The sequence below is a fragment of the Panthera pardus genome, unplaced genomic scaffold (genome assembly GCF_024362965.1).
Source record: "Panthera pardus isolate Hobbes unplaced genomic scaffold, ASM2436296v1 HiC_scaffold_15, whole genome shotgun sequence".
Taxonomy (NCBI): domain Eukaryota; kingdom Metazoa; phylum Chordata; class Mammalia; order Carnivora; family Felidae; genus Panthera; species Panthera pardus.
Window position 1 is genome coordinate 35,949,073 of NW_026526710.1, and position 17,109 is coordinate 35,966,181.

The 17,109-nt window shown below is 36.4% G+C and overlaps 1 protein-coding gene across 1 annotated transcript in view; it reads right to left on the reverse strand.

The window, feature by feature from the left end:
• The window catches only part of NDC80 (NDC80 kinetochore complex component), a 62,020-nt gene that overhangs the window by 33,871 nt on the left and 11,040 nt on the right, over nucleotides 1–17,109 (reverse strand). The window contains exons 7-11 of the mRNA XM_053902477.1: nucleotides 12,359–12,448; nucleotides 9,467–9,560; nucleotides 8,149–8,255; nucleotides 7,266–7,410; nucleotides 4,431–4,636 (exon numbers count right to left, since the gene is read on the reverse strand). Coding sequence (XP_053758452.1) covers nucleotides 4,431–4,636; nucleotides 7,266–7,410; nucleotides 8,149–8,255; nucleotides 9,467–9,560; nucleotides 12,359–12,448 — 642 coding nt within the window. The remainder of the gene's footprint in view (nucleotides 1–4,430; nucleotides 4,637–7,265; nucleotides 7,411–8,148; nucleotides 8,256–9,466; nucleotides 9,561–12,358; nucleotides 12,449–17,109) is intronic.

Consider the following 17,109-nt stretch of genomic DNA (forward strand, 5'->3'; position numbering starts at 1 on the left):
GAGAATCCCAAGCAGGCTTGCACCCCTTAACAAAAATATTTTAGTAAAACAATTCCATATTACCTGGTCTCTATCCCTTCCTTCAGGGCTCTGTTCAAATTACATTATCAGAAAGTCTTTTGCTCAAATGTAGCCCCCCAAATTTCTTAATCCTCTTACTTTATTTTTATTCATAGCACTTTTTATTTTTTAATATTTGTTTATCATTTTTGACAGAGAGAGAGACAGAGACAGAGCATGAGTGGGGCAAGGGCAGAGAGAGACACACAGAATCGGAAGCAGGCTCCAGGCTCTGAGCTGTCAGCACAGAGCTTGATGTGGGGCTTGAACTCACGGACTGTGAGATCATGACCGCAGCCAAAGTCAGATGCTTAACTGACTGAGCCACCCAGACGCCCCTATTCATAGCACTTATTACTACCTGACATATTTATTCACTTTCATTGTGAGCTCAATGAAAGCAGCTGCATCCCCTTAGGACCTAGAAGAGTACTTGGCATTTAGGAGATATATATTACATTTAAGATTTCTTACTAATGAATCAGGAAATAATTTAAACTACTCCAATTTGTAATACGGTAGCTCTCTAGGGAGTACTAAGATATGTAGCTCTATTTGTCTTTATACTAAATGGTTTTAGAGGTAGTTGCTTCTGTTCTTCACTAACATTTTATTTATCTAAATGAAAACAGCTTTCACAAGCCCATGCACTTCATCACGTCTTATTGCAGGGAGAGTAAATGTGTGGCACATTTATTCTTTCTACAGCCAATTAAGACAGTGAAAACTGATAACACCTTTTCCTGATGAGCAGATGCAGGCTCAGTGTCTATCTCAACATAGATCCAGAAGGCTACTACCAGCCAGAGATGGCATGCGGAATAAAAATAAGTTCAGAAAAAAAAGATGATGGATAAATGTTTACATTGAGCTGTTACATTCTGCTATCATTCTTTAATCTCTCTCTTAGTACCCTAAGGTTTTCTGGTCTATGGCCTACTCTGGCCCTCATTAGATCATTGCTTACCTATTTCCTAAATAATATTCTTCTTTAAAAAAAAAAAAATTCTTCTTTTATCCTGATCTTCCAAATAAACAGTATTTATACAGCTAATTTTAGCTAGCTAAACTTAAGAGTTCACCTGGTCCAGAGATTCATAACCTCCCCTTTCCCACATAGTGCTTGAGAGAAAAAATATATTCGTTAATGTATGTTGAAGGAACTCATTTCAGATTCACTGATGTGGTCCAACAACACCTCACTTTATTAATAAGGAAACTGAGGCTATGAGAGGTTAGATAACAGGTTGAGGTCACACAGGTATGCAATGGCAAATCCAGGGTTAAAATATAGGTTTACCAAATTCTAGGTTCAAAGACTTCTGGGATCACCACTATAGTCTACTTCTTATAAATGTCTATGCTTCTCCTTGACACACAGGACAGAGATTCTGTAGAGGATAAGGAGGATGAGAGAGTACAGATAGGCAAGGCAAAACAAAAATATGGTGAAATAGGGCTATAAAAGGAGACAATGTTTACTGCTCATGCTGAACTGTCCATTCCACATTAAAAATTACATATGTAGGTGTGTAAAATACAGATTTTTAAAAATGTAAAATAGTTAAAACCTGACAAAGAAACTATTGTATTATGCCTATAATGATAACATACTTTATAAGGTGACCAGGATTAAAAACTAGTATTGTTTTGTTGGGCAAAAACAGCTGCTTTCTTTGAACTACTTTTTTTTTATTTTAACAATAGCAGTAAATATATGTAAGAAATAATGTACTAAGGAGAGTGTTTGAAGTAGTAGAAGAGAAAACCTCATTACTTTTGGAACAAAACAGAGATTAAATTTTTCTCAGTGAAATATAAATTTTAGTACTATAACTACTGTATAGATATAGATAAACAAATATTAGGGTAGACAACTTCAAACCAAAATTTAATTTTGAAATTCTGTAGTCTGTTTTTTTCCATTAAAAAAAAAAAGAGAGAGAGAGAGAGGGGCGCCTGGGTGGCTAGGTCAGTTAAGTGTCTGACTCTTCATTCTGGCTCAGGCCATGATCTTGAGGTTCATGAGTTTGAGCCCTGTGTTGGGCTCTGTGCTGACAGTGCAGAGCCTGCTTAGGATTCTCTCTCTCCCTCTCTCTGTGCTCCTCCCTGGCTCGTACTTTCTCTCTCCCAAAATAAATAAACTTAGACAGAGAGAGACAGAGAGAGAGAGAGAGAGAGAGAGGCCTTAGAAAGACATGTTTTACTACCTTTTCTTAAAAAAGAGCCTTACCTTACGTATTTTTTTCTTAGGAATGTAATAGTGTATATAGCAAAAAAGATCACTTTGGAATTATTTGATAGGAAAACATTTGGTCCCTAGACAACTTGTTAACTTATTGTTTTAGAATACATTGGTGTCATGTCCATAAATTATGCTGAACCATTAAGAAAAAGTTCACGTCTATTGAGAGTTACATTAAAAAGTAAGAGAGGGGCACCTGGGTGGCTCAGTCAGTTAAGTATCCGACTTCAGCTCAGGTCATGATCTCGGAGTCCATGGGTTCAAGCCCTGCACTGGGCTCTGTACTGATAGCTCAGAGCCTGGAGTCTGCTTCAGATTCTGGGTCTCCCTCTCTCTCTGCCCCTCCCCTGCTCACATTCTATCTCTCTTACTCTCAATAATAAAAAAACATTAAAAAAAAGTAAGAAAAATAGTGCATAGCTAAGCAAGGCAGAAGTATGGAACATTTATAAGGGACTGCCAACAAAAATAAGGACAGACTTTAATTATTATCTAGAAATTCATATGGTCAATGAGCCCACTTTTTCAACATTGTTGGCTAAAAGGATAATGTACTACCTACAAAATTGAAATAAAGTCAAATAATTTGGTTGTGGTAAAGTTTGAGAGTGACTGCCGTTACTGAATCTGACAGAAATGTTTAAATCCTGTTATTGCATTTGACACTGTTAATTCCTTCCTGACTCTTCCTTTCTCAGCTTCTATCTTCTTGACCTCTCTGGCTAGTCCTCAGTCTCTTTTAGGCTTCTCTTAAGGGAACTTCGTCCTTCAAGATGCTGGTGCTCCCTTCTTCCTATGTATTTTTCCTTGGTGAATTCATCTACCCTTATGGCTTCAATCACAATACATACTGAGTTTTACTTAATCTACATTGCAAACCTACATTATTTTATCCTGAGGTTCAGATACATAATAGATTAGTAGATATTTTCACTTGCACACCCCATGGACATAACAGGTCAGCATACCATTTCCATTCCTGACTGGCAACTTCTATTTCAGAGTGAGTTTTACTATTGCTTGTCCCATTGCTCAAGCCAGACACTATGAATGTATCCCTTTTCTTTCATCGAGTCTTATTTACTCTACCTAAGTAGTCAGAATCCACCTACTTCTTTGAATCTCCACTAATACACTCTAAATTCAGCTCATAACTTCTCACCACATTGCTGCCAAAGATCCTTATCTGTTTTGCTCCCTTCCAATCCATTTTTCACATGACCAAAAACAAGATCTTTCTGAAATATAGTTATCTGTTTAAAAATCTTAAGGGCTTTTTGGAACTTCTAGGATACAGTCCAAACTTTTAAATAAGAAAAGAATCTTTATCATCTAGTCTATACTTTTTCTCTTGAGTCTTTATCTGTTGCTACGTGTCCCTATCCCTTGTTATTAACCTGCAGCCATATGAAAAGATTCTGATGCCAGAGGCCATCATGCTGTTTGCTGACTCCCCTAACCTTGCCAAGATAACTCTTCCTTATACTTCCCAATTCAGTTCAGGTGTTATCTCCAGCAGAGAGCCCAACATGGGCTTGAACTCATGAACTGTGAGATCATGACCTGAGTTGAAGTCAGATACTTAACTGAATGAGCCACTCAGGCACCCTCAAGGAAGCCTTTCTAAAAATCACCTCATACATCTCCCCACACCACACACACTACATCTGGGTTAGGCATACTATATGCTTCCTCAGTACCCCATGCAAACGGGGTCTGATCTCATGGTAGAAAAATATTGACTAGATTGGAAGTTTCTCAAGGGGAGAGTGGAGTCTGGCTTCTTCTAAGCCCAGCTTCTTCTAAGTGGCACACAACAGTTGTTAAATAAATGTTTGAATAGTAAATAAGTAAAGGAAGAATGGACTCACATTGAATGAAAGGCACAAGGTTTATGAAAATTATTTTCATGGCTTTAGAGACTTTTATTTCTTGGTTCACTGCTAAAAAACATAGTTAACTTAAATCTGACTGAAAGAAATTGGGGTGACATTTAGTAAAATGTCAATGCAAAAAGTTTTACCTTTTTAGCCAATCTATTCTACCCACTCAGTTTTTCTTAACAGGGATAGGTCTTTACAAACTGTCAGCTCTGAGTTGCCACTCTGAAAATGGTATGACATACCGCCTCTTTGCCTCTGGCATATTTTAGCTCTTCATTCCACAATTGCTGTTGTTCAGCCTCCAGGTCTTTGGTTAATTTATTAATAGTCTGCTGCAGTTCATTCCTTTCATGATTTATTCTCTCAATGTCTGCAACTGAGTACTTCTGGTTATCAACAATATTCTGTAGGCGAGTATTCTCCTGTTTCATTGTCTCATATTCTAGTTCTGCATTGAAAAAGAATTTGTTAAGTTCTTTCAATTCATACAAAGAAATTGATGCCATTATTTAATAGAGTTGATTAAGATTTCTAAATTTCCAAGTTATGTATATATATATTTTCTCTTCTCTTTGGGGGGGGATAATTCTATTTGATCTCACTTTGTTAATAACATTCCTGAAAGATGGTACAATTAAAGTTTTATGTTAGGAACATATTTCCCTATTGGCTTGCTATGATTTTCAGAAAGTGCTATATGAAAAAAATATGGCCCCACACATAATGATTAAGATTGAGAATTACTACACTTAAGAGGGATAGACTGCTGGTATTCAATTCAAATGCTTTTAATACTCCTGTATGATTCTCTTCAGTAAGTCAGAAAACCCACCAGTTTTTCACAAACAACAAAAAAAAAATTTGTATTTAAATACATCACTTTATTCTTGTTTCACTGACATTTTCAGTAGTTTTATCAGATATTAAGTAACTATAATGGTTAAGTTCTTGCTTTGTCTATTTACCAAAATTTGTAACAAAAAATGACTATATTGTACTAAGACAAAATGGTACTTACAAACAGGAAATGATCATGAAAGAGAAAGAAGTTTTCAAACTTAAAATATTTGGGGTTATACAGAATAGTGTTTTCTAACCTTTTGTTATTCATAGCTTATAAAGAATATGATAGTACTTTTAAGCAGTCTGGGATAGGTGGATGAGGAAGTTCACGACCAAAGGGGCCACGAGAATCACCCCAAAGGCTGACAGGATCAAGATCTTGGCTTTGTTATAACTCAGTTGTAGCACTATACTTGGAAAGCTCCAATCTGAGCTCAAAATAAATTAATAGCTGGTTTAAGTAAAATTTGTTATATTTATCACAGGAATCTGCACAAAAAATCCACAATGTACATTATCCATACAGTTTAAATAGGTCTCTTTCATTCTTGGCCACAAATGACTTTAAATAATCAATAAAGTTAAAATACTCAGAATAAAAACATTTTAGATTAAGTTATCAAATTATCTCAAACTAAGTCAATCTGGAATGGTAAATGATTGCTAAAGTATCTCTCTCACCTCTTCAGCTTGTAATTATTGGAAAAAAATTCTCACAAGTAGAAAGTATGAAAATTGTCTTAATTAAATACCAATGAGGAAGACAGAGTATTAATATTATAAATTATTGATTTAATTACAAATATTGCTGTAATAAAAAATTAGTCTATGGCTTCTTGTCATCACGGAGAACAAACATTAGGGACCAAGTGTAAATTATTTAGAGTTGGTTTAGAGCAAATCTAATATATGTAATTAGAGTTTGGAAAAAAATAAACTGATTAAACAAATACCCCAGATAAATATTATCCTTGACTTGACAGATGGTCAATATTCCATAGACTAAGAAATAAATCAAATATCCTAAGGACTAGCTACACAAATCCTATGTGGGAAAGACACAGCCTGTAAAATCCTACAAGAATAAAACTGAAGCAGGCAAACACCTGGAAAAAATAGCACAGTAGGTCCACAGAGTTATTCATTTGGTAAAGTGCCATCCAATGGCTCTGCCGTTTATGGATACCTTTCTTTGCTCTCCTTCTGGCACTACAGAACTATCAATCAATTCATGTGTCACAGTATTATTAGAGTTTTATGACTGATATGTGCTTATGAAAACAAAGTTAGGAACACACAAGGATATAAACAAACGTTCTTTAGTTGGGCTCTTCCTTACAGAGAATTATAGTAGTTCCATCTTTTCATCTTACTTTGCAATCAGCTTAAGCTGCCAAGTAGCTTAGGAGGCAGTGATGGATCATAAGATAATTGTAGTAGACTGAAGCCAGCAAAGATTAAAGAATCTGGTTTACTAATTACAAGGTGGAATAGAATAAATATTTATATCAGGTAGTATATGTTCTTAAGTTAGGTCCCTCTTTGCTTCAAAAAAATCAGACACCTGAAAACACGTTAGAAGGTATAGTAGGTTGACTAATTAATGGCCACCCAAAGTTATGTAGTCCAAATCCCTGGAATTTATAAACATTTCCTTATTTGGAAAAGGGGTTTTGCAGGTATAATTACATTAAGTATTTTGAGATGAGATTACCCTGGATTATCTAGTGGGTCCTAAATGCCATCACAAATGTCCTTAAAAGATAGAGGCTGAGAGAAATTAACATAAAGAGAAGAGGAGAGACAGATACACAGAAGAGGCAATGTGAGGATGAAGAAGAGACTGGAGTGACATGGCCAAAAGTTCAGGAATGCCAAGAACAACAGAAGCTGGAAGAGATGAGGAATGAATTCTCCCCTAGAGTCCTTGGAGGAAGCTTAGCCATGCTAAATTTTGGACTTCTAGCCTTTAGAATTGTGAGCCAAAAAATTTCTATTGTTCTAGTCCACCAAATTTGTGGTTTTTTTTTTTTTTTTTTTTTTTTTTTTTTTTATAGCAGCCTCAGAAAACTAATACATGTAGAAGGCACTGAAAACTTGGTAGCCTGCTATAGCCACTCACCATTAAAGGAAAAAAGATATGGATGACAAAGCTCTCTCTGCATGTGATAAACCCCAGGAAGTCCACATTCCAGTCTGAATGTCTTCTTTTAGCATTCATTGGTTGTACTTACCTACTCTAGATATTTCTTCATCAAGACCATTCAATTTCTGGTCAAGAATGGCTGAATGAGACTCCAAATTGCTCATGTATGCCTGATATTTTTGAACATCTGCTTGTAAGGAAGTTTTCAGTTTTCTCAATGACTCTAGACGATTCTTTAAAAGAAAAGAACATATTATTCTTATTGATAACCATTCCATACTTTAAAGTGACACAATATTATTTAAATTCATCTTAGAGAAAAGTATATTACATTTTCCTTTCACTTTTAGAGGAAGTCAAAAGAACTAAAAGGAAACTTTGGCATTCCTACCTAATTAAGATGTACTTTTCAGGAAGTCAGTTTGGGATACAAAAAGTCAAGGGCCAGGATGAAGGAGCACAAACATTTAAAATCTGGTATTTTACAGAATAGTCTAGATAGTTCAATAATATAATACACAAAATAAAATTAGATATCTGGATATTATCATTTAGCTTTTAGAAAACCCTAAGAATATAATATATTATATAAACCCACTTAACACCATTCCCTTTTCATTAACTACATAACTCAGGCTTCTTGTAAATAGTGTTCCCTAGAGGTGTGTAACATGGGGACCTTGTTCAAAAGATCTTTTTGGTCTTATGTAAGTAGGTTAGACTCTTTCATCATATTGTGAACACCATTAGCACAAGACTGATCAATCACAAGGGAAAACAAAGCTCTAGAGACACCAAACATGTTTTCATGGGGAGTTCTGTCCAATGTAAAAAAAAATTAACTTTTAAGAAGCTTATTTTGCTATTTATTTATATCTTAGGGAAAGAAATAGCTGGCACTCTCTAAGGAAATCCAAAAATCCAAAAGAGCTAAGTATATAAGCCCACTGATAATAAGCATGTTTACTAACCGGTTCTTTTTCTCTTTCTTGTTCCAATCTTGCAATCTGTTCATTCAATGCTTTGTTTTTTGCTGCTAATGATTCCAGCTTGGAAGCATCTACATTAAATAAATCCTCTGGAGAGAAAACCCCAAAACTTAGTGAGATCTCAATTCTGTCTAGAAACATTTTCCCCCAGGTTTTCACCACTGGTTTCTCCCTCACTTCCTTCTAGACTGGTCAAAATACTACCAGTGAAGGATATACTACCCTCTAAAATAGCAAACCGTTCCCTTTACTACACTGTCTATTCCCTTACCTTGCTTTATTTTTCTTCATAGTACTTGCCACCCTTTGGTTTACAGTTATTTGATTATCATCTCTGTTAGAGGTAGCCTCATAGAGCAGGGATTTTCTCTTATTCATGACTGTATTCTCAGTGCCTAAATGGTGGCTTGCCCAATGTAGGCATATAATAAATACCGTTTGAATAAATGAATACTATTAATTGGCTTAACTAATTATAAAAAAAACCCCAAAAACTTCACTAAATGCTTTTTATATTAGATCACTGTGAATTTTCCTCTTTTAAAATGAAACATCATTTACCTTGGTCCCTTTCTTATGTTGGACAAGTTGAAGTTGTCCTGTTACTTCAGCAAGATACATCCCATGGCAACATAAGGGAAATGCTTTCAACTTTTCTGCCAGTAGTGGCAAGGTGATATTCTCCTGTTTGGATTGATTCCATTGGATTCCACTGATTCCATTAAATTTATCTATTTTACCCACAGTTCTACTATTTTATATACAAGACTATGTCAATAAAAGGAAAGAAATGTAAAAGAATACCTCTGGAACATTTTAGAGTTAGCTAGTATATACTGAATGTCACTAGATTATCACTGAGTGGAAAAATAAAGAATTTTTTTCTTTGGAAATATAATGGCCCATTAATTTTAATTACTCAAACAGTAAAGCAAGAATATTATAGGGATATCACAGGAATAACATTTGGTGATTACCTTCTGTGTTCCTGGTAGTGTGTTTGATACTTTATGTACACAGCCACCTAATCTTGCAAAACTTTGTTAGAGAGGTTAATTAATTTGTTAAGGTCACATAGGCAGGAAGGGGTTTTGCCTCAGGTCTGACTCTAACATCAGCATTCTTTCAGCTTAACTAGCTTTTCTCCATCAAAGAAACAATGAAGACAAAAATCAGTAGGCATCCAAACAAATTTAGAATAGCTCATCTAAACACTGGGTGTGGTTAAATAAGCTATAGCTCCATGAATAGAGTTTAATACATGACTAAAAGCATGCACACTAGGAATGAGAACACTTACTCAGCTTTGACTGCAACTCTGTGTTCATCTCTTCAAAGCTGTCGGCACCAGTCATGAAACTCTCATAGCATTTTATGGTGTAGTCCAAAAACAACTGATTGGGTTAAGCAGATTTTAGAAAAAGCCATTATTCTCTATTTAGTGTGTTCCATTTTTCTAAGTGGGAATTTAAAGTTGAATTAAAAAAAGAAAGGTCAAGACTACTAAGTAGTTATATGAACTCCTATAAATGAGACACAAACCTAGGATATATAATTATGTTACACAGACTTGCTTAGTCTGCTGTTTCTAATGTGAATGAGAATGAAAAGAACACTTAAATTTGGATAATGGTGATTTTTAGTAAAGAAACCACACCTTCAGAATTTTGAGGTCAAATAAGGAAGCTTATTAATAAACGTAATTCAGGGATGCCTGGGTGACTCAGTTGGATAAGCCTCCGAGTTCGGCTCAGGTCATGATCTCATGGTTTGTGGGTTAGAGGTCTGCGTCAGGTTCTGTGCTGACAGCTCAGAGCCTGGAATGGAGTCTGCTTTGGATTCTGTGCCTCCCTCTCTCTCTGCCCCTCCCCCACTTCTTGCTCTGTCTCTTTCTCAAAAAAAAAAAAAAAAAAAACATTAAAAAAAAATAAATTCAACATAAAATGCACATTTATCTTTAGGGGTAGATCATCCCTATGAATGAACCTTATGAAAAAGGTAAATGAATTGATGATCACCTAGGTACAATCAAACTGACAATGTCTAGCTGTGAAAATCAGAATGAAGGCTATAAATACACTGTTACTTCAGTCTCAAAAGTGGCATGGTTAGTAGAGATCTAAACAGTAGAGTACTAGAATCCTTAATATTTATCCAAAAGAAAGTAACACTACAGTTTGTAGTTATGTGGTGCTTTGGTCACTTTGAAGATGCATACTTTGTTAGGAGGTGAGGATGGCTGATCAGAATTTTCCAAAGCCTACATGAAAGAAATATCCCTCAAGACAAACCAATTCCCTTTGCGTGGATTCTCTAATTAAGCAACCTTCATATTATTTGGTTGATATAGAAAGGATACCCTGAATAGCATTCTTCTAACTGGAAAGGTATACCACTAATGATAAATTAATACATTTTCATTCTCTTTCAGATCAGTCTCTTATGAATTTGGTGACAATGAATCAGTTTCTTTAAGCTTGGTCAATTTTGATTTTGCAGATTAAAAAAACAAATTGAATTTCTGCAGTCAAATGCTCTGCCAGTAACAAACTGAGTTTCTGGATCTACAAAGCTGAGGCAAAGAATCTGGTGAAACTAGATATTTTGATAACCCTCTTTAATTAAAAAATAGCACTTTATAATTTCCAAAGTGCTGCTTTGTATATTGTCATCTGAAATAATAGCTAAAAGAGTGAAAATACCTTTTACTGGTTTAACCTTTAGGATAAATATACAAAAATTAATATTTAATAAATGCTGTAATTATATTTGGCTTGAAAACTGAGGTACAACTAAATGTAGTGCAGTACACATATTGCAACATGGGAGGAAAATTCTCTCAAGTAGGATCAAAGGCTTTCTAACTGTTTCACCAGCAGGGGTCATTGCTGAACCAGTAAAAGGCAGGGTTACTCTCTGTTTAAAAAAACCCCAAAACAAAAAAACTCAGATACCTCTTTGAACTATTTCCCAGGTAGAAATAAAAGATGAAACTGAAGTTCTTGCCACTTTCAAGTCAAATGCTCAAAGAGCGTAGGTTAGAATTAGAAACAGAAAATAGTTTTTCTTCTTAGGGACCTGCATGGTGATCTTTTACATGTACTAGGGCACATTAATGTTTAATTTCAATATTATAAACTATTCCTTGGAGTTGGTATTTGCTCCATTTACACACGTAAATTTGCTTATTTTAGGAAACAGGGTGGGGTTAGTTACATAGTTTCGGTTCCAATAAAGTATGGTTTGGGAACCAATTTTGGCCACCTGTTTACTTTTATCTCAACCCCTTTTTGAAGTGATAACTCAGATCTAAGTGGCAATATGGTTAACTAAAAAGGCCAAAACAAAACAAAAAACCTACAATGTAATATTTTAAGACTCAAAGATTATGCTTTGTATTGGCAAAGAATTATATTAGATTTATGTTGTCAGTAATGATATCTTCATTCTAAAACATAAAGAAATATTACATCTATACATAAAATAATGTTATGATTTACTTCTAATTTCATTGCATTTTTTACTTAGTTAACATTTCAATTTCTTTTTTTTTTTTTAATACTTATTTTTGAGAGAGAGAGAGAGAGAGAGAGAGAGAGAGAGAGAAAGAGAGTGAGTGTGCACTCGAGCATGAGCCAGGAAGAGGCAAAGAGAGGGAGACAGAGGATCCGAAGCAGGCTCTGTGCTGAAGCCCCAATGCAGTGCTTGAACTCACGAACCATGAGATCATGACCTGAGCTGAAGTCTGATGCTTTACTAACTCAGCCACCCAAGAGCCCCAACATTTGAAATTTCTATGCCTACTTAGTTTTAGAAATTACAATGTGATTCCAAGAGTAAATCTATTAATATTTGTTTGCTTATTATTTATTTATAAATGTTTGTTTATTTTTGAGAGAGAGAGAGAGCACATAAGAAAATGAGGGGCAGAGAGAGGGAGAGGGAGACAGGATCCAAAGTGGGTTCTGTGGAGATCCAATGTGGGGCTCACACTCATGAACCATGAGATCATAACCTAAGCCTAAGTTGAATGGTTAACCGACTGAGTCACCCAGGCACCCCTCTATTAACATAAAAAAAAAAAAATCAGTTTTAGAAGTTTTTCAGGAAGCAAAAAGACAACTTATACAAAAGACTAATTTCAATAGTGACACAGTTAATAATACCAAGATAACTCTCAAGTTTGTGGTACCTTATTATGCATAATTCCATCTTCAGTTTCTTCTCCCCAAGGCTGTCCATCATCAAATAATGGTGAGCTTTCTTTCATGGCAGTATGTAACTGATAAGTACACAAGCAACATATTTAAGTTGATAAAGGTTAAGAGAAAAACACATAGTTTTCATGTTTTGACAAATTTGTTTTAGTGTCATTTTTAGAAGGATTTAAATTACTGCATGAATGAAAGTCTCTTGAGACGTTATTTTATTGAGCCTTAAAATATAATCCTTTTGATATTTTAGTAACTAAATCCATTAGGATTAAAAAAGGATGGATTCCACATTTAGTTCTATAAAATATGCTGATCTTTATGCTGCTATTAATCCACTGAAAGCATATACACACATTTTAATGCAACTCTGAGAATCTAAAAAAAACTTGCCAAAGGTGAACCAGAAAGATTATGAATTCAAGTTTGGTGCTTACATATCAACAACAGACTCCTTTGGTATGTATAAATCTGAACTTCAGATTGATTATAATAGAAAATCTTTAGAAACACAATTGTTAAAGCTTGAAAATGAAAAATAGAGAACACATTATAGCAAAATATTCAGGTATTTATAATTGATAAGCTAAAAAGAAAATGGCTAAAAATTTTTAAGGCAAAGAAATTCCATTTTGGAACACGTGTTTTTATATTTTTTGTTTTCTGAGAGAGAGAGAAAGAGAGAGCAAACGAGTGGGAAATGGCAGAGGGAGAGAGAGAATCTTAAGCAGGCTCCACGCCCAGTGCACAGCCAATTGTGGGGCTGGATACCACGACCCTGAGATTATTACCTGAGCTAAAATAGAGTCAGATGCTTAACCAACTGAGACATCCAGGTTCCCCTATAAGTTGTTTTAAAAATATAACCTTCCAAACATGAAAAATACTCTAGAAAACATAAGTGAATTTGCTATAAAATATAAAGATATAAATGTGTATCTAGTATAATGCACACTAAGCTTCTAACAAAAGGACTATGCATTAGGAATGTAAAAGAATGTGGTTTCTGCTAAAAATATTTCATTAACTTTTCTTATCCTAGGACTTACACACCAGATTCCTGAGCGAGAATATTGTTCTTAGCCCAGAGCTGCTTGCTGTATCTACACCTTTCCTATTCCAAAGGCACTCATAAGACTTTTTTGTATATCTAAGATGGATGTAGGTGAGCTCTATCAACTCATCCTTTACTTCTTCCTTTGACAAGGTCTCAAGTGACAATCAGATTTAACTAAATCTGAAAGACACGTATAGCAGAGCCCAAGATTAAGAACAGAATCTTCTACCTTGTCATTGGGGTAGATAAAGAAAGTGTTGTCATGTCAAAAGTCCACGTGAATATTGTTGATACTCTGCAAAGTTCAAAAAGACCCTTATACAGGGACAAACGACTCTGCCCAGGCAGGGGAGTTAATCACTGCTCGGTTGTAGCTCCTAGCCCCATCTGACCAGAAAGCCTAGCTGGGACACCTGAAAAGCTGTTTGGCTCAGAAACACTTAGAATTAAGAGCCTGGAAGGCAGAACTGATCATGCACAGAGGAAGCTGGTGACCTCATTTGGACAGAAAACTTGGGGCATGGGTTGGCTTAAGTGAAGACCACAAAGAGCCTTTGGGGTCTGTTCTTCTGCTCTGCTCAGGCAGGGGAACTTATTCACGACCCCACCCATTGCTAGTGTAGCTTCTGGCCCTGGCCAACCTGAAAGCCTAGCTGGAGCACCTACATAATAACTGCCCAGCTCAGGAGCATGTGAAGAGAGCTTGGCTGGGGCTTTGTTCATTTGCAGAGCCAAGCCAGCAAACCTAGTCTGGCCAAAGGTTTGCCTGATTAGCTACCCAAGAAGAATCCTGCTGGCCTTGGGGTCTGTTCTGCCTCCTTCTTCTACTCTGGTAGGGAATCTAATCCACAGCCCTGCCCACTGATGACTACAGCCTCCAACCCTCCTAACCAGAGCTCATGGAAATCTCAGTAGCCCACAAAGCCAAATACAGCCTCTGGTCCCACCTAACCAGAAAACCTAACCAGAGCACCTAGGAGTATATTTAGCTCACCCTGTAACTCTGATTACAGTGGCACTGGAGTAGAGAATCTGACTGGTTGTCCTACCATCTGCTGGGATGGTGGCCTGTTAGGCCAGGGAACTTAGAGCATAGTCCTGCCTAGTTTGATCCCCAAACAAGAGTCTTTCCAATCCTGGGGCATGTATATGCCCCCCTCCCCCCCTTCCTAGGCATGGAATCTAAGTTGCTGTCTTGTCCAATGCTTTTTACACTCTTCAGCCCACCTGACCAGGAAACCTAATAAGAGGATATGTGAGGCTGTGTAGCCCATCCTACAGCCCTACTGACAGTGACACTTGAAGAGACAGCATAGCTCATGGCCTTCCTTGTATGTAGACAAAAATCAGTGGTAGCCTCTTCTGTCCAGGGATTTCAGCACATACTTATACCATTGGTTTCAGATCCCAAACAAGCCATGGAGGCTTTGGGGCTATTCTCCTGCCCCACCAAAGCAGGGAAGCTAATTTTTAGCACTGCCTACAGCTGAGTACAGTAGCTGGTCCCAACTATCTAGGAAGCCTGACCAGGAAATTGTGGAGCCTACCCTATAGCTCCACTTGGACAGGGAACCAAGCCAGCAGTCCTCTCTAACTGTTCTCAGACAGCAGCACTTCCCTCTCTCCCCTATCCTCAGAGCATGGACAGTGACCTTTCCCAAAAACAGACCTTGATACAAATCCCACGTTTATAAGGACACATCTAAAAACCCAATCTGAGCTGACTGGTAAAGAACTGTCTCTGCCAAAGAGATCCTCTCAAGTGTGGAAGAAGAGACCACTTACTCAAATGTGCAAGTACCATCACAAGGAATCAAGGATCATGAAAAATAAGGTAAACATAGCACTACCAAAGGAAATGAATAAAACTCCAATAACTGACCCTAAAGAAATGGAGATCTATGAACTAACTCAGAATAATCCTCTCAAAGTGGATTAGTAAACTATAAGAACACAGAGCCAACTAAACAAAATTAGAAAAATGATACAAGAGGGGCGCCTGGGTGACTCAGTCAGTTAAGTGTCCAAATCTTGGTTTTGCCTTGGGTCATGATCTTGTGGTTCATGGGTTTGAACTCTGTGTTGGGCTCTGCATTGACAGCATGGAGCCTGATTGGGATTCTCTCTTTCCTTCTTTCTGTCCCTCCCCTGCACTCTCTCTCAAAATAAATAAACATTTTTTTTTTTTAAAAGAAAAACATGTGGGGCGCCTGGGTGGCTCAGTCGGTTCAGCATGCGACTTCAGCTCAGGTCATGATCTCACAGTCCGTGAGTTTGAGCCCTGCGTGAGGCCTTGTGCTGACAGCTCAGAGCTTGGAGCCCGCTTCAGATTCTGTGTCTCCCCCTCTCTCTCTCTCTCTCTGTCCCTACCCTGCTCGTGCTCTGTCTCAAGGATAAATAAACATTAAAAAAATAAATAAAGAAAAACATTCAAGAACAAAACAAAAAATTCAACAAAGAAACAAAAACTATAAAAAAAATTAAACAAATGATAGCTGAAAAAAAAAAACAACTTATCTAAAGAATTAAATAGAGTTTCAAAATCAGAGTTGACCATGCAGAAGAATCAGTGGGCTAGAAGACAGAACATTTGAAATTATCCAGTAAGAGAAGCAGAAAGGAAAAAGAATGAAAAAACAGTGAAGAAAGACTATGGGACTTATGGGTCATCATCAAATGATACAGTATCTGCATTATGGGAATCTCAAAAGGAGAAGAGAAAGAGAAAGGGACAGAAAGTATATTTATTTTTATTAAAAAAACATTTTTTTAAACTTTATTTTCAGAGAGGTGGAGACAATGTGAGTGGGAGAGGGGCAGAGAGACAGAGGGAGAAAGAGAGAGAATCTCAAGCAGGCTCTGCACTGTCAGCAGAGAGCCCAATGTGGGGCTTGACCAAAGATGAAATCAAAAGTCAGATGCTTAACTAACTGAGCCACCCAGATGCCCCATCAAAAAATATATTTAAAGCAATAAGAGGTGAAAACTTTCCAAACCTGGGAAGAGAAATGGACATCCAGATCCATGAAGTTCAAAAGACCCCAAATAGGTTGAACCCAAACTGGGCTATGTTGAAACATATATTGAAAGGAAAAAAAAGGTCAACCCCAAATACATTATCTGGCAAAACTGTCCTTCAGAAATGAAGGAGAGATATAGGCTTTCCAAAACAAAAGCTAAGGGAGTTCACCACCACAAGATCTGCCTTACAAGAAATGCTAAAGGGAGTTCTTTGAGTGGAAGCAACAAAATGCTAATCAACATTGTAAAAACATATGAAGGTAGTGTAAAACTCACTGGTAATGATAAACATACAAAGTCTGGTTTTCTAATATGGTACTGTGTAATTAATTTACAACTCTAGTTTAATAGCTAAAAAACAAATGTGTTAAAAAGAACCATAACTAAAATAATCTGTTATCGGAAACACAATATAAAAAGTATGTAAACTGTAACATCAATAACCTAAAATGTAAAAAGAGAAGTGAAAGTGTAAAGTTTATGAAGTTATTGAAATTATCACTTTAAAATAGAATGGTATAGTTTTAAAGATGTTTTATGTAAGCCTTATGATAACCACAAGGAAACAACACAAAGTAGATACATAAAAAATGATAAAGTCAAAGCACGCTGATACCAAAGATCATCAAACTGCAAAAGAAGATAGTAGAATAA